This window comes from Siphateles boraxobius, unplaced genomic scaffold (genome assembly GCF_051911475.1).
Source record: "Siphateles boraxobius isolate OS27281-9 unplaced genomic scaffold, OSU_SipBor_1 19, whole genome shotgun sequence".
Lineage (NCBI taxonomy): Eukaryota > Metazoa > Chordata > Actinopteri > Cypriniformes > Leuciscidae > Siphateles > Siphateles boraxobius.
In genome coordinates this window covers 20,790,954-20,814,859 of record NW_027508799.1, presented here as the reverse complement: position 1 = coordinate 20,814,859, position 23,906 = coordinate 20,790,954, and the positions used below count along the sequence as shown (strand labels likewise).

Below are 23,906 nucleotides of genomic sequence, written 5' to 3'. Positions count from 1 at the left end.
ACGTGACTTGATCAGTCTCTGGATCGGCAGACGTGACTTGAACAGTCTCTGGATCGGCAGACGTGACTTGAACAGTCTCTGGATCGGCAGACGTGACTTGAACAGTCTCTGGATCGGCAGACGTGACTTGAACAGTCTCTGGATCGGCGGGCTCTGGCGCAGGAACAACGGGCTCTGGGCTGGGCGTTATCAGCAGGGCAGAGGGCTTTGTGCTGGGCAGGACCAGTGGTAACGGAAACTCTGGGCTCGACGGGACCAGCGGTGAAGGAAACTCTGGGCTGGACGGGACCAGCGGCGAAGGAAACTCTGGGCTGGACGGGACCAGCGGCGAAGGAAACTCTGGGCTGGACGGGACCAGCGGCGAAGGAAACTCTGGGCTGGGTTCATGGGCTGTCGCTGATGTGTGTGCTGCCCACACACACAAAACAGCCATGGACACCACAATAAGCGCTGTGTCTTCCAGGACAGACTCAAGTGCGGCGTGTTCAGTCTCTGGCGGGCAGGTGATATGCTCCGGTTCTGGCGAACAGGCGACGGGCTCAGGCTCTTGCTCGAAGACTGGCTCTGGCTCTTGCTCGAAGACTGGCTCTGGCTCTTGCTCGAAGACTGGCTCTGGCTCTTGCTCGAAGACTGGCTCTGGCTCTTGCTCGAAGACTGGCTCTGGCTCTTGCTCGAAGACTGGCTCTGGCTCTTGCTCGAAGACTGGCTCTGGCTCTTGCTCGAAGACTGGCTCTGGCTCTTGCTCGAAGACTGGCTCTGGCTCTTGCTCGAAGACTGGCTCTGGCTCTTGCTCGAAGACTGGCTCTGGCTCTTGCTCGAAGACTGGCTCTGGCTCTTGCTCGAAGACTGGCTCTGGCTCTTGCTCGAAGACTGGCTCTGGCTCTTGCTCGAAGACTGGCTTTGGCTCTTGCTCGAATACTGACTCTGGCTGGACGTGGCTGATGTGAAGCTCTGGCTGGACGATCTCTGGCTGGACGGTCTTTGGCTTAGGAGCCACCGGACACGTCGTTGAGGAGGCCATTTTTCTCCTCCTCCTCCGTCTCCGGACCACCGGATTCGGGACCACCGGAACTGGGACCACCGGAACAGGGACCAGCGGTAAAGGCCTGGCGTGACACGGGATGAAGCTCTCCAAACATCTGGAAAGCGCCTCTCTCCAGCCCAGACCGGAGAGATTGGGTGAGTTCCCTCGGGTTAACCTCCTTAGCCCCCAGCCGGTAACAGACTTTAATTGCCTCGTCATCCAGGGAGCAGGAGGCAGCAAGAGGAACAAATCCCCACGTATACTGGAATAGATCAAGGCTTTCCAGGGCCAAGGCCGCGATCTGTCCAGCGAACTCCCGGTCTAGGTTGTGTAGATCAGGCGAGATCCGTGCTGCTGGATTCATATTTGGTGAGTTGTTCTGTAATGATCTGGGAAGAATGAAGCGAGCAGTGAATCCAATTGCAAGCACATTTATTGATAAAACAAACAAAAGAAACTCAGACCAGGAACACAGAAACAGCAACCATTACAACATTAACAACTCACAAAGACAGGGCTGAAACACAGGGCTTAAATACAGGGGTAAACGAGCTAAACAAGATAACAAGAGGGCGTGGTTAATCAGAAACACCTGGGGATACTTATAAACTAGAAAAACTACAAAGGACTACAAAACATGACACAGAACAGGAAATAACTAAAGTTCACACAAGACAAGGGAAACACGACAGACAGGAACAAGACATGAAGCCACACCGTGACACATATGTATTAACTCATTATTTTATCTGACTCCATAAATGAAAAAGGTTTTAATGATATCTGTGCATCATTAAATGTGATCGAATGTTTGACTATTCTTTTTAACTCTTTACTGAAAATAATGTCAGAGACGATTAGAATAGAATCAATTGTTTACAATTTATTATGCCAGGTAAATGTATCAAGCCAATTGCATAATCAGTTCAAAGATAATAGATACAAACATCAAATGCTCTAAAATAAAGAGAGAAGATGCAATACCTTGACATTATAAAATACATGATGTGAAGTGTTTTGCTTACACTTCGCATCACAGGCTAGTCTGGGTTACAGAATCGCGCCAGCCTCTCATTGCATTTCATTATATAGACAGACCAGGGCAGAAACCTCTTTTCAAATGTAAACATGAGTTCACAGTGGGAATTTACATCAATCACCGTCCCAGACTTACTGGGGGTAGAAGTTGATTTACATGGAACATTTTGCTAACAATGGGAATGTGATGGCCAAAAGGAATCTAAACTAGAATTTAGGTTCTTCCCGTTCTGGGGTGTCCGTGACAGCTGTGTCCCACCCATCTGCTTGAACACTAGGCCTCCTTAAAGGCAAAAACAGAACAAAAGAAAGGAAAAGTTGGTAAAGCAGAGGTGACAAGTTTAACCATGTCTTTATCTCTTCAGCCGGTCTCACTCTAGGTCTCCCTGTGCTTCCGCACCTCATGGGGTTGTCTGCATCCAGAACCGTTACCCCCTGAGTGAAGCAAAGTTCCCAGATTTATAGTGACCTCCATTATAGTAGAATTTTCTCCCCAGCAGGTAATATCGCTGTTTTTTTTCAGGGCCCACCTAATGGCCAAAAAAATCTTTCTCCACGGTAGAATAATTACGTTTGTGTTTGAGTAAACGATACTGACCAACAGTATCACCCCTGGATTGTAACAACTTATGTAATAATATATATATAAATATATATATATATATATTTTAATGTTTTTACTTTTTTTTACTTTTCTTTTAGACAGTTATTAAGTATTTACTTTATTCGTTTCATTTTCACTCAATCCAGTCCATTGACACAGGCAGTACAAGAACTGGTACCACAATATTGTATGTTTAAAGGGAATTTTGGGTTAAGTTAAGCTCAACAGCATTTCTGCCATAATGTTGATTACTACCAGAACTAAAAAACATAATAAAATAAAATAATTGATGCTTGTGTCTCTTTTTCTTGAAAAAGGGGTGAAAAAAGCGAAAACCTGGATCCCGTGCTAATTTACTGTCAACTGATTCACAGAAACTCAACGCATTTCCTTTTCAACACTCCACACCATAAGCGAATACATGAACAGTTTGTGACACAGATGTTTATTATGAACTGCCTCAGTATTGAGCTCTGATTAAAGCAGTTTCTTCAAGTAATGTGCAACTTTCTATCATCTCTAACATGGAAATATGATTGATCGCCTGGCAACCATCTCTGTCATTTCCAGCTGCATCACTCATCATTCAGTCATAATGCACATTGTTTCATTCATATCCAACGTGCACAAAAATGGCCTGGTTTCAGTTTTTCAAAGCTTAAAAACTTAACATAACTACTGAACAAAGCATGTCAGTAATGTGTATCAAGAAAAGTGGTCCCTACACAAAATGAAAACTCAGTCAACTTTAATCAGACAACATTTCAAGGTTACCATTGTTGCAAACAATTTTCAGTTCTTTCTGAGAAGCTAAAGGATGAATTGAATAAATTTCTCCATGACACTTCACTTATTTCAAAATTTGTTTGTTTTCCAGTGATCAATTGACCCTCCGCAGGGAGCTTGATTGACAGGTGATCTGACCAATCATACTTCGCCATCCACCATTTTTTCCGACAAAGCAGTCAGGAGAGTTCCCTTTCGGTCAGTCACTACAACGTAGGTCATGACTGACCAATAGGAATCTCGCTAGAGAGGCCAATCTACTTCGCGTGAAACTAAAACAAGCCAATACACATTGGTGTGCAATCATTTGCAACAGCTGTGCAGCCTCGCAGCGCGGGTATTTAACAAGCAGCTGGTGCGATTGCACACTAGCTTTTTGCTTCGGAGCCAAACACTTCGATGCCTCTGCTTCAGTTGAAAGTGAAACCAACTTCTACGAGCCTTTCTGAACCTCTCCTTCCCGGTGCGGGCGTGACAGCACGACAGCGCGAGCAGTCTCTCTCTCTCTCTTTCTCTTTTTTTGTTGTTTTAAAACTGAGAAAAAAAAAGAGCTGTTTTAACAGCTGGTGAGGTGCGCTTCGAGCGCTCAAAAGCTGTTATAACGGCTGGTAAGACCTCTAACGAGAGAGATTCAGCGCACAGACGGGTGCACATTCCCATCTGTGATCGCTGTTACTGTTCCCCTGTGTGTTTCAGCACCAGTGAGAGTAGTTCCTAAAAGAGCTTACACAGATAGTTCGCGTCTTTTTCAAGATGACGTTCTATCTGTGTGTTTCTGGATGCGGTCGTTACCTGGGGTCGCGGGATGGTCACGATTGCTGCCTCGTGTGTCTGGGCCTCGAACACGCAAAGGCAGCGTTCGTGGATGAGTCATGTACCCATTGTGGGAAGATGACCATCTCGGAGCTACGGTTGAGACTCTTGTTCCTGCAAAGGGGCGGAGTCCCCGTGCCTACGCCTTGTTCCAACCCCCTTCGCGGGTTGCTTCGGGCGGTGACACGGCCGACCTGAGGATTACGGTGAGCGCGCTTCCTTCGGGGAACCAACCCCTAGGAACCCTCACCCCTCTCATGCTCCGCAACCAGTTGAGCTGCCAACGGAGCGTGCTGGACCATCCTCGAGATGTGTACCAGTCGTTTTGTTCGGGGCTCCCTGCGACGACCAGATGTCGATCGCTGCATCGGAGGTTGGGTCAGACCTCTCCCCGGACGACGTCTCAGAGCCGCTGCCTCCTTCGGGTGGGTCAGCAGTGCCGGAGTCGGACCCGGAGATGATGGCCATGCTTTCCCGGGGCGCCAACAGGATCGGGCTCGTGTGGAACCCTCCACCGTGTCCCGAGCCCTCGAGGTTGGACGATTGGTATCTCGGGGTGGTGCGCGCTGGTTCTCAGCAACCCACCTCAGTGCCTTTCTTCCCGGAGGTGCATGAGGAGCTGACGGGGACGTGGACGGCACCTTTTACTGCCAGAAACCGTCTCGGTGGCTCCTCCTCCCTCACCACCCTTGATGGCGGGGCAGCTAAGGGATACACGCGTATCCCGCCGGTGGAGCGGGCCGTTGCTATGCAACTGTGCCCTAACTCCACTTGGCGTGGAGAACCGTGTCTTCCTTCCCGAGCCTGTAAGTACTCGGCGGACCTAACCGGCAAGGCTTACAAGGCCTGTGGGGAAGCTACCTCTGCCATGCACGCCACGGCGTTGCTGCAGGTTCATCAGGCCAAGGCACTGAAGGACCTGCATGAGGGTGGTCACGATCCGCAAGATCTCCAGGAACTTCGTGCCACAACTGACCTCGCGCTTCGTGCGACGAAGGTCACTGCGCGGTCAGTGGGTTGTGCGATGTCCACACTAGTGGTCCAGGAACGCCATCTCTGGCTGTGTCTGGCTGACATGCGGGAGACCGAAAAGATCAGGTTCCTTAACTCCCCCGTGTCCCAGACCGGCCTCTTTGGCGACGCGGTCGAGAACTTCGCCCATCAGTTCTCGGCTGTACAGAAGCAGACTGAGGCCATCAGACACATCCTGCCGCGGTGGTCAGCTGCTGCCTCCACCCCACCCCCGCGGCTCCTCGGTCTGCTCATCGCCGTGGGGGTCTGACTGGGCGTGGGAGACTGTCTCCCTCCACCCTCAAAGTACATGCTGCCACTATTTCAGCTTATCACGACCACATAGATGGCAAAACAGTTGGAAAGCACGACCTGGTCGTCGGGTCTCTTAGGGGGGCGAGACAATTAAATCCTCCTCTACCCCCCTCCATACCCTCTTGGGATCTTTCCCTGTTGCTTCGTGCACTTCAGGATGTTCCCTTGAGCCTCTGCAATCAGTAGACTCAAAGCTTCTTTCCATGAAGACTTTGCTGTTGGTTGCACTGGCCTCTGTCAAGAGGGTAGGAGACCTGCACGCATTTTTGGTCGACGAATCGTGCCTAGAGTTCGGGCCGGGTGACAGCCACGTGGTACTAAGACCCCGGCCTGGCTATGTGCCCAAGGTTCCTACCACTCCCTTCAAAGACCAGGTAATGAACCTGCAAGCGCTGCCTTTGGAGGAGGTAGACCCAGCCCTGGCTTTGCTCTGTCCCGTTCGCGCTCTGCGTATGTACGTGGACAGAACTCAAAGCGTCAGGACCTCAGACCAGCTCTTTGTCTGTTACGGAGGCCAGCAGAAGGGAAAGGCTGTCTCCAAGCAGAGGATGGCCCACTTGATAGTGGATGCCATCGCCTTGGCTTACCAAGCACAAGGCGTGCCCTGCTAGCTCAGGTTGCATGCACACTCCACGAGAGGCGTTGCATCCTTCTGGGCGTTGGAACGTGGCTCCTCGCTAACAGATATCTGTAGAGCTGCTGGCTGGGCGACACCTTACACGTTCGCTAGATACTATAGCCTACGTGTAGAGCCGGTCTCCTCCCGTGTTCTCACCCTAGACAGGTAGAAGCACTGAGAGGTCTGGCTCTGTCGGCTTGCTGCACCCTACTGTGCACCCTTATTGCTCCAGAGTAAAAACCCTGTCGAGTCCTCCAAACCCCTCGGCCCGGACTTGGCGGAGCGTCCGGCACCAGGCCCTTATCCGCTGAATCCTTGAGAACCGGATCTGGGCTGGGTTCCATATGTGTGCCCCTACGGGGATCCCATATGTGTATATTCTCCACGGCCGCTCCTATCGGAAGCCCGTGTCTTTCCCTTGGGCTAACTCACCCATTATTCATATGCAGTACAGCCTTCGGGCTAGCCCATATGTATTTCCACATAACTCTTTGAAGAAGTGGCTTCTGCAGCGTTCCTTCCTAAACAGAAGGGCACGCTTCCCAGTGTTATCCAATATCTCACTGTATGGGTTATCACAGAACAACAGTGTCAGACTCACTCTGTGTAAGCCTCCTCCTATCGTCCTTCCAGGCAAGAAGGTGTAGAGGCTTGCACAGGGGCGCTGGATGAGGTGCAGCAGCTGTGGCGCTTTGGTAGGGATTCCTATTGGTCAGTCATGACCTACGTTGTAGTGACTGACCGATAGGGAATGTCTCGGTTACATATGGTAACCCTCGTTCCCTGAGGGAGGGAACGGAGACGTAAGTCCCGTCGCCACATCTGCTGCCGCCCGCCGGGGCGGCCAGCTTTCTCAGGCTTGGCTCCTCAGCAAAAAACTAGTGTGCAATCGCACCAGCTGCTTGTTAAATACCCGCGCTGCGAGGCTGCACAGCTGTTGCAAATGATTGCACGCCAATGTGTATTGGCTTTTTTTAGTTTCACGCGAAGTAGATTGGCCTCTCTAGCGAGATTCCTATTGGTCAGTCATGACCTACGTCTCCGTTCCCTCCCTCAGGGAACGAGGGTTACCATATGTAACCGAGACATTAGTAACTATTAATTGAGCTAGATAAAATCGGAGTAGGGGGAGAATGTACAACTGGATATTGGATTTCTTGTTTAAGCGTACATTTCAGGTTAGAATAGGGGAAAGAATTTCAACAATGCATGATATTCTGAATGGGCCTCCTCAAGGAAGTGTAAGCAGTCCAATTGTATTTAACATAATGATTAATGACATTTATAAAAGAGTTAAACCAAGTATGGGGAAGGCACTATATGCAGATGATGGTGCAGTGTGGAAAAGAGGTAGGAACTTAGGGAATGTAGTAAAAGGAATACAAGAATCAATAAACAAAGTTGAAAGTGGTCAGTGGAATGGGGACTAACGTTTTCAGTATTAAATACCCGATATATGGTTTTTACTAAGAAAAGGAAAATGGAACAATTGACTTTGAAATTATATGGTCAATTATTAGAAAGAGTGACAGAATTTAAATACCTTGGACTAATATTTGATGGAAAAATAACATGGAATAGACATATTAAGAAAATTGAGAACAAGTGCAAAAGAGTAATAAATTGCATGACTTCAATAGACAAATATGAGTGGGGAGCAAGGAAAAGAGCACTACTACATGCATATCAAGTCTTAATAAGGTCTAGTTTAGATTATGGGTGTGCAGTGTATGGTGGTGCAGCAAAATCAGAGCTAAAGAAGTTGGACAACTTACAGGCTAGGGCACTTAGAATCTGTTGTGGAGCAATAAGATCAAGTCCTCTAGATGCCATCAGGGTTGAAATGGGGGAGATGCCACTAGATTTAAGAAGGGAAAAGCTTACAATGATGTACTGGGTTAATTTGCAGGGTTGTAATAAGAGTCATTGCACAAGAGCAATTTTAAATGACTGTTGGGAATGAAGGAAGAATAATGGGAATAGTTTTGGATGGAAGTATAAACAATGGGTTAAGGAATGTGGTCTGGAAAATGTAGTTATTTGTCCCAATATGCCATTAAAGGGGGTATCAGTGTGGAATATTCCTGAACCTAATGTTGAAATGAGACTGCTGGAGGACCGGGAGAAAGCAGAAGGAAGATATATTAATAGCTATGATATCAATGGTTTTATGAGAGAAAATTGTTATTCTTGTATACAGATCTATACAGACGGATCTAAAGACCCAGTCGAACAAAAAGTGGGAGTAGGAGTATATATTCCAAAATTTGAGACAAAAATAAGTTTACGGTTGAGTGACAAAATCTCTGTATATTCAACAGAACTAACTGCTATAATAGTAGGTTTGCAGTGGTTAGAGCAGACTAAGCCAAATAGAATGGCGACTGTAATTTGCTCAGATTCTGCATCAGCACTTAAAAGTATATTGTTAACAAAAACTGACAGAGAAGACCCGATAGTAGAAATGTATACATTATTATATAGGCTGAACATATAGGGTATAACTGTATACTTTTGTTGGGTGCCGGCACATATTGGGATAGTAGGAAATGAAATAGCGGATAAATTAGCTAAAGAAGCGTTAAGGAAAGACTTGGTAGATATTAAGATACCTTTAGGAAGAAATTAAGTTAGATCAATAATTAATAGAGAAATAATAAGAATATGGCAACAAAGATGGGAAAGTAGCAGTACAGGTAGGTGGTATTCTAGTATTGTAAAATCAGTAGGGAAAAAAGAATCCCGCTATGGAAGACATAGAAAGGAAGAGGTAATGATTTCTAGACTAAGGATGGGTCTTACAGGGTTAAAATCAACACTGGCATTAATGGAAAAGCATGGAAATGGTATGTGTGATGAATGTGGTGTTATTGAAACATTAGAACATGTGTTTTTTAAGTGTAGTAAATATGAAGAACAGCGTAGCGGTCTTTTTAGTAATATAAAGAACAGGCCAGTGAGTATCATGGACCTATTGGGAAAGGATTTGAGTGATAGACAGAGGTTTAAGGACGTGATATAATTTTTAGAGCTTACAGGGCTAGATCACAGGATCAAGAGCCTGAGGAGGAAGAGCAAGTAGCTCTGGTCATCCTGGAGGTTGAGGAGCTCAGTGTGGAAGCTGGAGGAGCTGAACACGCAGCGTCAGCTGAAGCTCGGGCTCTGATACTCTGGGAGTATCAGAGTATACTTTAAAAAATTTTTTATACTTTTTTTTTTTTAAATTACTCATGAATGGGTGTTGCCATGGCGGGCCTTGTTACGACTTTTACTTTCTCTAGATGGTCAAGTTTGATCGTCTTCTCGACGCTCCGCCAGAACCCAGCGAGGAGCTCCGGCGGGGCCGATCCAAGGACCTCACTAAACCACCCAATCGGTAGTAGCGACGGGCGGTGTGTACAAAGGGCAGGGACTTAATCAACGCGAGCTTATGACCGGCGCTTACTGAGAATTCCTCGTTGATGGGAAACAGTTTCAATCCCCAGTCCCGATCACGAGCGGGGTTCAGCGGGTTACCCACGCCTCTCGGCGCAGGGTAGGCACACGCTGATCCGCCCATTGTGGCGCGCGTGCAGCCCCGGACATCTAAGGGCATCACAGATCTGTTATTGCTCCATCTCGTGTGGCTGAACGCCACTTGTCCCTCTAAGAAGTTGGACGCCGACCGCTCGGGGCCGCGTAACTAGTTAGCATGCCGGAGTCTCGTTCGTTATCGGAATGAACCAGAAAAATCGCTCCACCAACTAAGAACGGCCATGCAACACCACCCACAGAATCGAGAAAGAGCTATCAATCTGTCAATCCTTTCCGAAATGTCCTGGGTGCTAGGGACAGGCCGAACGGCAGGACTGTGTATTGATATGCCTGGCCCTCAAAGGCGAATCTCAAGAATTGCCTGTGACGTGACGCTATTTGTATTTGGAAATAGGCGTCTTTCAGATCTATTGACATAAACCAGTCTCCCTGGCGAACTTGCGCAAGGATTTTCCTGGTTGTCAGCATTCTGAACTGGCGCTTTACAAGCACTCTTTTCAGCTGCCGTAGATCTAGAATGGGTCTGAGACCCCCGTCTTTTTTTTCGGTACCAGAAAATATCTGCTGTATAGCCCCCCTTCGCTCTGAGATAAAGGTTCTATGGGCCCTTTGCTCAGTAATTTCGCTATTTTGGCTCGAGGTAGATGAGATACTTCGTTGTTTACCGTGGTTTCGACTTGCGCCGTGCAACGGCGGGGACGTAGACCGAACTGTAGCGAATTATAGTGTTTTTATAGTGTTCAACACCCATTCTGATACCCCGGGAAGCTTTGCCCACGGATCTGCGTGAATAGCTAGAGGTAGAATGAAATCCGGGCTCTGGCCGCGGCACACTCACTGCACTGAGAACACCGTCGGCTTGTGCTGACTGAATGTGTGTTGGTTTCGTTTTTACAGAAACCGTGGGACACGCATTGTGTAGTGTTTGTGGGCACTGTGTCGTGGGCACATTCACTACATTTTTTGCACAATCGACATGAGTCGATTTTATTTGTGCTAGCCCTGAACTGTGGCGGGCTGTGTCTGTGTGTGGGAATGGGCACTGAGACGTGGGCATTCTTACAACACTTGCTGCTTATATGATTTTTCTGGGTCGCCGTGGAAACGGCATTTGTGTGCAGGCAAGCGGGCCATGGTACCGGCTTGTTTACTGCAAAATACACTGGAACAGTCGGATTTTCTTGGAACTGAACGAGCGAAAAGTTTGGGTGCATGTCTGGCCGCGGCGAGACTAAATTTTATATGCTGCGAGAGCTGGGATCGAACACGGGGATCCCGTGCAAAGGCTTTGGGTTTCGCCACTGAGCCACAGGGGGAAATTTGCCTGAGTGGATAAAAGAGCGTCATCACAGTTTTATGTGTGTCGGCGTTTGTTTGCAGGCGTGCGTGTTATACAACAGGCTCATTGCTGCAATATTGACATTTTCAGCCGCTCAAACTAAGAGGAGCTGAGAAATGTTTGAGAAATGGAGATTGGTCCGCCCTCGGCGGGACTAAAACACACTCTTTCGTCATTTCGCCGGTGACGCACGCCCACGGGGGGCGGGGGCGGGGTAGCTTTCTTATAACGTAAAGAAAGCTAGCCGCCGGTTTTGATGCTGGCCCATTTCCCTGACGACTCGCGGGCAGAAGTGTGGGAGGTCCACAGAGCTCGCCTAATCCTCACTGTCCGACGCCAGGATGGAGCAGCTGGCCTTCTCTACAGATGCAGCTATCTCGTCGTCATAATGGCAGAGGCGGCGGCGCGCGGCGGCCGTTGTCCGTCAGTGTGCGACTCGATTGAAGCTGGTGAAGCTGGCGGGCGAACCGGCGAGCTTTCATGGGCTGGAGAAGGCTCGGGGACCCGCTGAGTACGGCCTTTTAGGCGCCGCACTACAGCGGGCGGGAGTGCAGACTCGGAGAAAAAATGCCAGGCGAGTGCTCAGAGTCACCATGGCAATAGCTCGCTCGCTCTGCATGATCCTTACCCAGGCGGGAAACGCAGATGAAATGGCGGTCCTGTCGATCTCGGCGGTCCTAATCGAGCTATATTTACAGGCGAAGCACCCCCATTGGGTATCACGTCACGCAGGGCCTCTCTCGATAGGCTGCTGCTGTTGCCGCAGGGCAGCCAATAGGCGCGCGAGCCGTCTTGCCTGTGTCAGCATGCTGCCGCACAGCGTTTTTCATTAATTCAAAATTAAGGATAGTTTTTGGCTTCAATATCTCGTGGAAAAGAGGTTTTCCCAATGGCGTAAGATATTAAGCAGTACGAGAGATACTCTCATAAGAGAACATGGTGTGTGCGTTAGAGCGGCGTAGCTTGTCGGACATAGCGACAGTAACTAAGGGGGGCGGGTCTTTGCGAAGGGTCAGTTGATTATAAAGAAAAAAATGATTTTTTTGTACATTTTAATTGAACCTTTATTGGTACGTAAATGCAAAACAAAACTATATGTCAAACTTCAATAAACATAAAACAAAATTCAAACTTCCATTGGCTAAACAGCAAAGAAAAGAAACAGAAAGAAAAGAAAGTAAAAAACAGCTTTATTTTCAGAGGTCTACTTAATGATCATTGTGTTCCTCTGAGATGCATGATGGACATTCAAGTACATCTTCTGATGGATCCATCAACACAGATGACCCACAGCCTCCCCAAATCGAAGGTCACATGTTTGTGGCCAAAGGGACAGACAACAATAATTTGCCATCCCGTGCCAGCGGGATTTGTTGAATTGACTCCGACTCTATAAAAGATAAATAATAAGATAATGGTTTGTAATAAATGAAAATCATTCTTGAATTTTATCTTTCATATTAAACAGTTTTATTAAGCAAAACAAGCTTTCAGTGCTATTTTCAGCTCACCTTTGCATCAAAGACCCCTGATAGTCGACACCATAGACGCTGCCATCAGTGGCAACTTCGACCATAGACAAAGATCCATTAACAGCGTCCCAAAAAGCTGACCCCCCACAGGAAGAACTCGTCACATTCTGAGAAACACAACAAGATACAAACAACTCACTTGACTAAAACTAATTACTCCTGATGCTTTTCCTTTTTGTTCAAACTCTTCCACTCTTACCCTTTTGAGGAGCACATTATCTTGAGAGTTCACCCCCCAACAGCTGTACGGGCCACAGCTGTAGTACTTCAGCCTTCCTGTGATTTGTGTCCAAGGAATAATTCCAGATGGCCCATTGCTGTTGACATCCTTATTAAAGCAGAATATGTCGTCTATTGGAGTAACACCTGCAACAATCTCACTTCCAGCATCCACCTGCTTTAAACCTCCTGACAGTGAAATAAAAAGATTGAAGGGAGAAGTCAGACCAAATATGGACGGATAAGAAAATCTGTATTCAGCATCTTGAGCTTAATTTTCATTATTATTATTATTATTATTATTATTATCATCATTATTATTTACCTTGAATCTGCCTGAAGATTCCGCTCAGAAACTTGAAGACTATGTTTGTTGGACTCACTCCAAACTGTCCAGCAGGTCCAACAGTAATGTGCTTCAGTGATGCATTTATTCTTGTAAAACTGTTTCCCAGAAATAGGAAAGCTTCATTGTCATTGTTGACTCCACCCACTAAGCCTAATCCAGCATCAATCTGCCTCAGGGTACCAGGAATCACTTCACACTCTAAAGCTAAGGGAATATTTGGTTTGGGTTCATTTGAATTATTCTGGAATTGTTAGTGTCATGATATGATTCTGAATCCCCAAACACACATTCATCCTTTACCTCGAGTATAAAGAATCTGGCAGCTGAAGAGTAGCAGGATGCACTGACAAGCTTTCATCATGCTGCAACACAGAGTATTTGTCTCGTCATGTACATAAACAGAAATCAAATGTCCATGATGTAAAGTCTTCCTAAATTTTACAAATAAATAAATAAATAAAAATAAAAATATGTTTTTAAAAATGAAAACAAATAAACCAGCATAATTATTTTGTTTGAAACCAAACCAACCTTTTCTTGATCTTAGACGTGTCAGCTGGTTTCAGCAGTCCTCTTCTCACAACCACAATGTTTGGAGATGCTGGTGAATGACTGCTAGGTTTGGTTTTATAGCTGTAGTTTGTTTCCTGATCAGGAAAACCCCTGCTTTACAGAATTATGCAGTGGATCAAGATCTTCTGGGTGGAGCAGAATTAGGGAAGAACTCTTATGTCACTGGTTCTTATGAATTCATTGACTGAATAGTTTTTGTCTCCACACGTGCACACGTTTGCCATCATGCCATCGTCACATACCTATGATGAACTTGGATTTTTTTTTTTAAATGTTTGGTAATAACATGTGATGCTTAAAACCTGGTTCAAGGTTGTTTAATATAAATTGTAAACCTCAATTAAAACCCAACAAGAAAATAAAAACCTCACCTTCTGTGGTAAAGTCATTCTGATGTACTGTAATGCAATTTAACAATAATTGCAATGAAATTACATAACTGAATTCATAAAGCCTCAGAAAAGGTTATGGGGAGGCACTTACAATGGACAATTTTCAGGGTATTTAAAAGAAGAAATATCAAGCTTATAATTATCTGAAAGCAATTCAATTCTTCTTTTAAAACTTTGTTTTTCTTTTTAAATCTTAAAAAAAAGTTGAAAGTCAAAAGTTATATTTGATAACATCTTGTTTACATCTTGTGGCTATACTCTTAAAATAAATGTTTACGGCTTGGCCCTTACTATTTTCATTATAAATCCCTTATGGTGACCCATGGTTTTACTTTATTTATTTATTTTTATTTAAATAAAATAGAGACAAGTAGGTCAAGGAGGATCTCAACTGCCCAGCATCCACACCTGATTTAGCTCATGACACATAGCCCATCCAGTCACACGACACTCTCACCACGGACTATGAGCCAAAGCCCACTGCAGACCCAGATTGTGCGCCCAAATTAATCACGGAGTCTGATCAGAGAATTGGACCCCCTTCCACACCCGGTCATTGAGGTGCGTGCTATGAGATGGGTCCCCTATAACTGTTTATTGAATGATCAGGATAATGCAATGTTTCAAGACCTCCAGGCCCCGCTGATCCCATCCAGTCTCCGGTCTCCTTCATCACCACAGGTCCTGCTCAGCTGCAAGTCTCCTTCATCGCCACTTGTCACACCCAGCGCCAAGTCTGTTTCATCGAACAAGTCTCCTTCATTGCTAATGGCCCCGCTTAGCCTCCCACTCCCTCCTTCTCCACTGACTTCAGACAGATCCTTAGCCCCATCTCCGGATCCTCTGGCTCCACCTTGGACCTCCGAGCTCATTATTCCACTTCGGCCCGTCGACTGGTCAGCTCCACCATGGTTCCTTGCTCCATCGGCTCCTCCTGGGACTGCCGTCCCTAAGGCTTCGCCTTGGTCAGCCACCAGTCTGCCTCTGCCATGAACATCGGGGTCTTTGGCTGAGCCTCATCCCTCCACCCATTCGCTTTCCTCTGTCTCCTCTTCAGTCCTCATTCACACCATCAACATGATCATTTTAAGTTAAATGTATGAATTAGCTTACTAAAATATTTCAAGTTCAGACAAATTAAATGTATGAATACAAAATAAAAATCTGCCAGTTCTGCTTGCTTAAACTAAATTTCTTAACTTACACTTTATGTAACTGATTACCTCAGATTTAAGAAAGTGAATGCATACAAGTAATTATTTCATAACTATTATGAAAATAAAACAGGATAAGATTCTTTTGAAACAACAATTATAGAGAAAAACATTTCTTTATGTTTTTAAATAACACTAACAATGATTCTATGGTCTGGTCAGCTTTGATTTTTCCAGTACACTCTCTGTGCGTGCGTGTGTTTTAAGGAAATCAATTATTATTTTATCCAGCAATCATTAAACTGATCAACTGACACTTTTACATTGTAACATTCATCATGGTTTTAACAAAAATATTAAGCACCATGAATGTTTTCAAAATTCATAAGAAAAATCAACATAGAATGATTTCTGAAGGATCATGTGAAGACTGGAGTAATGGCTGCTGAAAAAAAATTCAGCCTTTCCAATCACAAGAATAAATTACATTTCACCAAATTAAAATAGAAAAAGTACTTTTAAATGTTAATTTCCCTTCACTGCTGATTTACTTGTTTTATCAAATTTTGTATCACATTTTCCCCCCATTTTTCTCATCGTATGGTTTGCTATTTCATATAAGATTGAATCAGTGATGCATGAACAAAAATATGTTAACTTTTATTGTTCTTTATTTAGTTTTAATGGGTTTTTAGATATTATTTACGGTATCCAAGTTACTTAAGAATATGATTTTTCATGTTGTTCAGTCATTCATATTTGCGCACCACAGATTAAAGATTTGTTTTCCAAACTCAATGTTTTCAGGGCTATGACTATTTTTGAGCTTAACTTTAACAAGCCTTCAACATAATATGAAAACGTGCAGCATTACTGAACACATGAAAAGTGAAAGTGAAAAGTTCTTTAAGACTCTAAAAAAATGACACCATACATGTTCTGTGGCATTTTTGTGTCAAGTGCCTCTTCTAAAATCATGTTTATTTGATGTACTGTACATACACAAAAGGTATCTGTCAACAGTTTTTTTTTCTTGACCAGACCTTTAACTGTGAAGAGTTTGTATGATAACAGAACTGGTTGGAACAATTTTCAGTTAAAGTGTAACTTCACAGATTTTCATACCAGCAGTGCGGAAGAAGGTTAATTCAGGGAGAGACAGCACCTCTGTGTCCCAGTCTATTAACCAGTCCTCCATGTCCAAACCACCATTCCCTCTGCCACGGTAATTCACACCCCTGGTCAGACTCATATTGGGGCATCGGCTTCAGGGCAATGGTTGGCGCTGTCGTCACAGGCTGCTTCCTCACACCGGGCGGACGCTCTCCGTCTGCAGGGGGCTCGGGCGAAATCTCCACAGTGCAAGGTGATGGTGGGCTGGGCTCTGGGTCTGGCTGTGGTATAGATCAGGGGTAGACTCTCTCCAGACATATATCAGAATCGCATCCTTTTAGTCATTGCATGTCTGGGAGGTCTACTTGATGGATGTAGTTTGCCCTAATCCAATACAGTGATTTGATGGTTTCATTATCATATGGTTGTTCTTTCACGTAATGAAAGTCCCAAAGATGAAAACTAGTCAAGTTCCAGTATGAAGATATTTAATGAGAACATCAAGACAACACAAGTAACAGAGTGTACCAAACACAAACAGCAACCGACAAAGAACTGAGGAACCAAAGGAACTTAAGTACTAATTCAAACAAGGTAATTGACGATACAGCTGAACTGAAATAACTAATCATATCAATAGCCATAGCAACTAAAGAGTGTCAGGAAAACGTCTCAGGTTACGTCTGTAACCCTAGTACCCTGAGAAGGGAACGAGACGATGCGTCGATGACGCTTTGGGAACGCCTTTGCGTGACTGAGTCTGAAGCACTACTGTCAACTAGTCCAATGGAATGAATGAAGCGTCATGGCCTCCTGAAGGGAAACTCCTGATAAGAGGGCTTTAGAGGCCGCCATACTTTGGGTAGAGTAAGCTCTGACCACCAAAGGGCATGGCTGGCCAGAGGACTCATTTGCAAGAGAAATAGCCTCGACTATCCACTTACTGATTGTCTGTTTAGAAGCAGGAAGACCTTTCTTAGGTGAACCAAAACAGACAAACAACTGATCAGATCTCCTCCACGGGGCAGCCCTGTGGACATAAGTGTCCAGTGCTCGAACTGGACACAAGAGATTCAGTTTTTCCTGGTCCGAAGATGTAAACGGAGGACGACAGAATGCCTGCAGTACAATAGGCCTTGGAATATTGGTTGGCACCTAAGGGACGTAACCCTGCTTAGGGTATAAGAACGCCTTAATCATACCTGGTGCAAATTCCAAACAGGTGGGAGACACAGAAAGAGCCTGAAGGTCTCCGACTCTTTTTAGGGACAAAATGGCTAACAGAAAGATAGTCTTGAATGTCAGAAATTTTTCTGAAACTAACTCTAGGGGCTCGAAGGGAGCCCCAGACAAGCCTTCCAAAACTATTGCCAGATCCCATGCCGGCACCCTAGTTCGAAATGCAGACCTCATATGCAGATATGATTAAAGCCGCAATGGCCACCACGTAAACCTTTAAGGTAGAAGGACATAAATCTGACGTGAAACGAGACTGGAGAAACTCAAGTACTGTGTTGACTGAACGGTTAACTGGATCTCGCTGCTGTTGGTGACACCAAGACGTGAAAACTTTCCACTTAAGTATATATAATTTCCTCGTGGCTGGAGCTCTGGAGCTAAGAATGGTCTCAACGACCTCAGTCGAGCGACCACTCTCTAAAAGTTGGGCCCCCTCAGAGGCCAAACCCATAGGTTCCAAATCTCCGGCCGGGGGTGAAATATTTTGCCCCCTGCCTGAGACAGAAGGTCTCTCCTGACAGGTATCTCGAAAGGAGGGCCGTCGAGGAGATGAATTAGGTCCGCAAACCAAATTCGACTCGGCCAGCGTGGAGCTACTAATAATAGACTTACTCCGTCCTGGCGGACTCTCCTCAGAACTCCTGGGAGCAGAGCAACAGGGGGAAATATGTACAGACGTAGCTTCGGCCACATCTGTACCATAGCGTCCAACCCCAAGGGGACTGGATGCGTGAGGGAGAACCAAAGTGGACAGTGCATCGTATGCTGAGACGCAAACAGATCCACTTCTGCTTGGCTGTAAAATTCCCAAATGAGCTCCACCGCCACGGGATGGAGTCTCCATTCCCCTGGCCTCAGCCCCTGCCTCGACAGGGTGTCCGCTCCTATATTCTGGTGCCCTGGGATATACACTACCCGCAGGGAGAGTATCTTCCCGAGGGACCACAAGAGGATCTGGTGTGCCAGTTTGCAGATTGGACGCGAACGCAGACCCCCCTGTCGATTTAAATAAGAGACCACCGATGTGTTGTCTGTACGGACGAGCACATGATGGCCCCTCAGATCTGGGAGGAAATGTCTCAACGCATTGAAGACCGCCATCATCTCCAGGCAATTTATGTGCCAAGAGAGATGATGGTTCCTCCACAGACCCTGAGCTGAGCGGCCTTCCATTACCGCTCCCAAGCAGGTGAGAGAAGCGTCTATCGAGATAGCAACTCGATGGCAAAGAGCTCCCAACACCGGACCCTGGGACAGGAACCAATTTTTCCTCCATATAATCAAGGCACGGATGCACCGCCACTTGATCTTGATCATACGAAGTGGGTTTCCCATCGGGGAGAACCCTCTGGTCCTAAGCCGCCACTGCAAAGGTCTCATGTACAGCAGGGATCACAGCAAAGGGGATCACATTGAACGCTGCTGCCATGAGGCCTAACAGTCTCTCAAACTGTTTCGTAGTGTGTGACTGGCCTAGCTTCAACTTTTTTGTGGCTTTGATGATAGCAGCTACACGAACGGGCGATAGTGTGGCCCGCATCGTGACTGAATCCCATACCACACCAAGGAAAGTGGTTCTCTGTAGTGGAGAAAGCACACTCTTCTTGGCATTGAGTCTCAACCCCAATTTCTTCATATGAGCGAGAACGACATCTCGATGCCGAACCGCTGACTGCTCTGATTCCGCCAGAATCAGCCAGTCGTCGATGTAGTTCAGAATGCGTATGCCGTGCAGCCTGAGCGGGGCCAGAGCTGCATCTACGCACTTCTTGAACAGTGAAGATGGGTGACAGAGCTAGACCGAATGGAAGCACCCGATATTGGTATTCTTTGCCCCTGAAAGAAAACCTCAGGAACTTCCTGTGTTGAGCGAGGATGGAGACATTGAAGTAAGCGTCCTTCAAATCTATCGTGACAAACCAGTCCTCGGATCTGATTTGAGTCAATATCTGTTTGAGTGTGAGCATCTTGAATTTCATTTTCATGACTGCACGATTCAGCAAACGGAGATCTAAAATTGGACGCAACCCCCCATCCTTTTTTGGAACAATGAAGTATCGGCTGTAAAACCCAGAATCTCTGTCGGGGGAGTACATCTGTTCTATAGCTCCCTTTGCTAAGAGAGACTCTACTTCTTGCTCCATTACCAGAGCCTGCTCGGGATGTACTACCGTGAGTAACACCCCGTTGTAACGAGGCGGAGGAGAGCCAAATTGGATTCTCTAACCTTTCTCTATTATCTGCAGGACCCAAGGAGATATATTCGCCAGATTCTTCCACTCTGTTAGAAAATCTACTAAGGGTACCAGTCTCTCGAGACTGGCCTCTGGTGTTAAAGGAACAGCCACTTCGGCGACCTGAAGCATATTGGCAGGAAACAACCAAACTGAATGTTTTTGAGCCCCCCTCAGAGGGCTCACGTCCGACGCAATGTCGAGTCGACACTGCGGCGAACTTTCGCTGGATACCACTGCGCCCCGAAGCACCAAGGGTGGCGGGGTTGGCAGACCGGTCCCATGAGGACCCCGAAGTGTACCTATTCTGAGGTGTACACCGCTCCACCCCGGTTGGGGCTGTCCTCGATGGTCTGACGTACATGGCGTCAGGACCTTTTCTGAGCCGAAGCCTTCTTAGCCATAAGTACGGTCCTCAGATCCGGCTTAGACTTAGCCGACTTCGGCTGAGAGTGTTGGCTCGGTCCCCAAGATTTATTTGGGGGAGCACGAGACGCAACACTTATTTTCTGTTGCACACGGTGCGAGGAGCTTGGCTGGGGATGCTAACGCCCAGAATCCCCAGGGGGATGGACTCGGCAAGGAAGGAATTTTTTAAAAGCCTCAGATTGTTTTTTATTTTCTTGAAATCTTTCAACAACCGAAATCACAGAGTCACCGAAAAGACCAGAGGGAGACATAGAGGCATCTAAAAGAAAAGCCCGATCTTTATCTTTAATATCTGCAAGATTTCACCAAAGATGTCTCTCAGTAGCTACGAGGGCTGCCATAGACCGCCCAATAGCACGGGCGGTCTCCTTCGTAGCTCTGACAGAAAGATCTGTATCCCGACGAAGTTCTCGAATTTCGTCGGGACTAACTCCCTCACTCCTATCGATATCCCCCAGCAGATCTGCCTGATAGGCTTGGAGCACTGCCATCGTGTGCAGACAGGCTCCAGCTTGACCTGCTGCCATATAAGCCTTACCCACTAAATTAGATGTGGTTTTTAGTGGTTTATTCGGCAACACAGGATCCTTCAGGGACGATGCTGACCCAGGAGACAGATAGCTCGAGAGCGTCTGTTCCGCTGGGGGCATCGACCCATAACCAAAATCTTTCAGCCCCATTATATTTGAATATGTGTGAACATGGGGAATAAAAAGACGTGACTAATATGGTTTATTCCATGATCTACATAGCTCACTATGTAGATCAGGAAAGAATGGAAGGGCCCGTGATTGAGATGAAACATTAGAAGTGAGAAAACGCTTGTCTAATTTGCTTTTAGGACGAGAATCTCTTTTTTCTGCTGGCCAGTCAATACTTAATTTATCTACAGCACGAGATATCACCTCAATAAGCTCCTCATATGCTGGGGAGAGGGATGGCCAATCCTCTCCCCTTAGTGTTTCTTTGTTAGTGTTTGTGTCACTCTCATCGATGCTCAGTAACTCTACCTCCTCAGAGCTAGAGCACCGAAGCATCGGGCTCTCTTCCCGGGCAGAAGAAGCTGTAGCGTGGTTTTCCGACACCGGCAAGAGAGCAATGGATCCCTCGGTTAAAGGAGAAGATAAGGCAGAGCCCGTCTCCAACCCCGCCGAGAGATCCATTTGCGAACCCCAAGTTAGCCTTCTCCGAGCTGCGTCGGCAGCCGCGGGTCCAGAACCACGAGGTTCGCGAGCCTGTCCATCATCCTTAAATGTAGACAGACGGGAGCGGAGCATGCGGAGCGGGAGACGCTCACAATGCTGACAGTCAGCCCCCTCGTAGGCTGACATCACATGCTCCACTCACAAACAAACTACACAAAGCTCATGTGTATCTCCACCCCTGATATAACGAGGGCAAGGAGAAGCACAGGCTTTAAATAGTTGTTTCGCCATAATAACAATATAAATGAGAGACAGACACCAATAAATATAAGAGACAGTTTTGACACAGAGCGCTTTGCTGAGGCACAAAAGCTAACGCGAGCATTGCACCGGATGTGCTTTTATATCTTGCTGGTCATGACGTCACCCGCCCGTGACGCTTCATTCATTCCATTGAAATAGTTGACAGTAGTGCTTCAGACTCAGTCACGTCATCGTCGCATCGCGAGTTCCCTCGGAAGGGAACTAAACAAAGGAAAACAGGAACTAATGAATACAAACTAAAAGTCCATGAAAATAAACTGTGGCACATACATGTATAAATTCCTTTTTGCTTGATTATTAAATTGCTTAATTAAAGTTTATACATGCTAGTTTCCATGACAGAGTTCAAGATCAATTTTTTCATCTTCCTAATGGAGCTCCCTGCTTGCTAAGTTTCAAATGGTTATTAAACAGCAAGCACAAACTATGCAAAAGCAGCAGCCCTTCCGGTGCATTCAGTGTCCGAATTCACTCACTCATTTTCATTCACTCTTTCAAGTGGACTATATTAGTGGAGCAATGTAGGGAATCGTGAATAAGGGTTTAGGGGGCGATTTCGAACACAGCCTGTGTTTTCTTTTTGTTACACTAGTGAAAAAGTTCACTAGTGTAACAGCGTAACCTTCTGTTGTTGTACGTCACACACATCACCCACATGACCAGCATCGGCCAATAGTGAGCCTAGGTGTGACGTAGCTCTACGCTATTACACTAAGTTAACTGACTAGAGGCCAATAGAGAAGGAAATGTATAGTTGAAATAAAGTTGTTATTTTTGTTTGTTTTTGCGCACAAAAAGTATTCTCGTCGCTTGATAGACTTAAGATTGAGCCACTGTAGTCACTTGGACTATTTTAACGATGTTTTTCATAACTTTTCGAGGCCGGCAAGTTTCAATCCTTTTGAAGCCTATGTAGGAGTATGGAGGAGTGATCCAGCTCTCAGATTTCATCAAAAATATCTTAATTCGTGTTCCGAAGGTGAACAAAGGTCTTACGGGGTTGGAACAACATGAGGGTGAGTAAATACTGACAGAATTTTCATTTTTGGTGAAGTGTTAGTGTGACCCACTAGCAGTTAGTCGGGGGATGTCAGTTTTACTTTTCGGTATCAAATAAGGCTAATCTACGTTTTTATGTAACTGATTTAAAAAAGCTATCAACAGTCTTAAAGAAAAAAAAATTGGTGTCTAACTTGTAAGACTAGTCTTAGCGTCTAATAAACTAAACACGCTTCTGATCTGGTCTGTTTTTCCAGTACTCACCTGTTCATTACACAACTGCCCACATTGCTGAACATTTAGGCTGTGTCGTGTGTTAGAATGATTTCTGAAGGATCAGAAATCAGCCTTTCAGTCAAAATAATAAATTACATTTTAACAAATTAAAATAGAAACACTCTTAAGTTTTAATATTTCACTTCATTGCTGTTTTTACTTTTCTTTATCAAATAAATGCAGCCATGAGAGACTTCTTTCAAAAACATTTTAAAATCCTTTCCTAAATAAAACCTTTGAATATTTTTTACCCTTTTCTCTCATATTATAGTTTGCTATTTCATATAAGATTGAATCAGTGACACATGAAAAAAAAGTAAACTTTTATTGTTCTTTTTTCCCTTTTTTAATGGTTTTTAGATATTAGAAACTGTAAAACATCCAAGTTACATAAGAATATGATTTTTAATGTTGTATATTATATCATGTATAGCGTTTGCGCACCACAGATTAAAGATTTGTTTTCCAAACTCAATGTTTTGCAACATGTTGGCAAAATCAATTGACATTTGAGTGAGATCTGTTTTTTTACAGTACAAAACGTACTCGGTTACTAACGAGTAGTGAAAAGAGTAGGGAACGAGTATTGCATAGCAAACACGCAGTGGGGAAACTCCTTTTCCTCAAAATATTGAAGAAATAATTTAAAACACAGTGCAGCTGTACAGCAAAACACGGCAGAGCGTGTTTAGCTCACTCATTGGCTGTGGTGCGGCAACTGCACATCCAATGGCCGAACGCCTCAGACGCACGAACCAATCAACTCACTTGACGCTGAGTACGTCAGAGCGCGACTGAATGGGCGTGGCCTAAGCCTATAAAGATCACTCATTTCGGCCAATATA

At 45.6% G+C, this 23,906-nt stretch overlaps 1 protein-coding gene across 1 annotated transcript; it reads right to left on the bottom strand.

Annotated features, from left to right (window-relative positions):
• Window positions 1–12,121: 12,121 nt before the first annotated feature.
• On the bottom strand, window positions 12,122–13,777 carry LOC143741753 (fish-egg lectin-like). Its single transcript, XM_077234150.1, has 6 exons — window positions 13,715–13,777; window positions 13,484–13,545; window positions 13,160–13,387; window positions 12,815–13,023; window positions 12,595–12,722; window positions 12,122–12,473 (listed from the first exon to the last, which is right to left on the bottom strand). The coding sequence occupies exons 2-6, from the start codon at window positions 13,542–13,544 to the stop codon at window positions 12,332–12,334; spliced, it is 768 nt and encodes a 255-aa protein (XP_077090265.1). The 5' UTR covers window position 13,545; window positions 13,715–13,777; the 3' UTR covers window positions 12,122–12,331.
• Between the last annotated feature and the right edge of the window lie 10,129 nt (window positions 13,778–23,906).

What these genes read in the sequence shown, in the direction of transcription:
- LOC143741753 (XM_077234150.1), bottom strand. Translation starts at nt 13,544, where the DNA reads ATGATGAAAGCTTGTCAGTGCATCCTGCTACTCTTCAGCTGCCAGATT. An exon ending in ATAATGTGCTCCTCAAAAGG is followed by an intron (nt 12,723 to 12,814) that starts GTAAGAGTGGAA and finishes TGTGTTTCTCAG; the next exon opens with AATGTGACGAGTTCTTCCTG. An exon ending in CAGGGGTCTTTGATGCAAAG is followed by an intron (nt 12,474 to 12,594) that starts GTGAGCTGAAAA and finishes TATCTTTTATAG; the next exon opens with AGTCGGAGTCAATTCAACAA.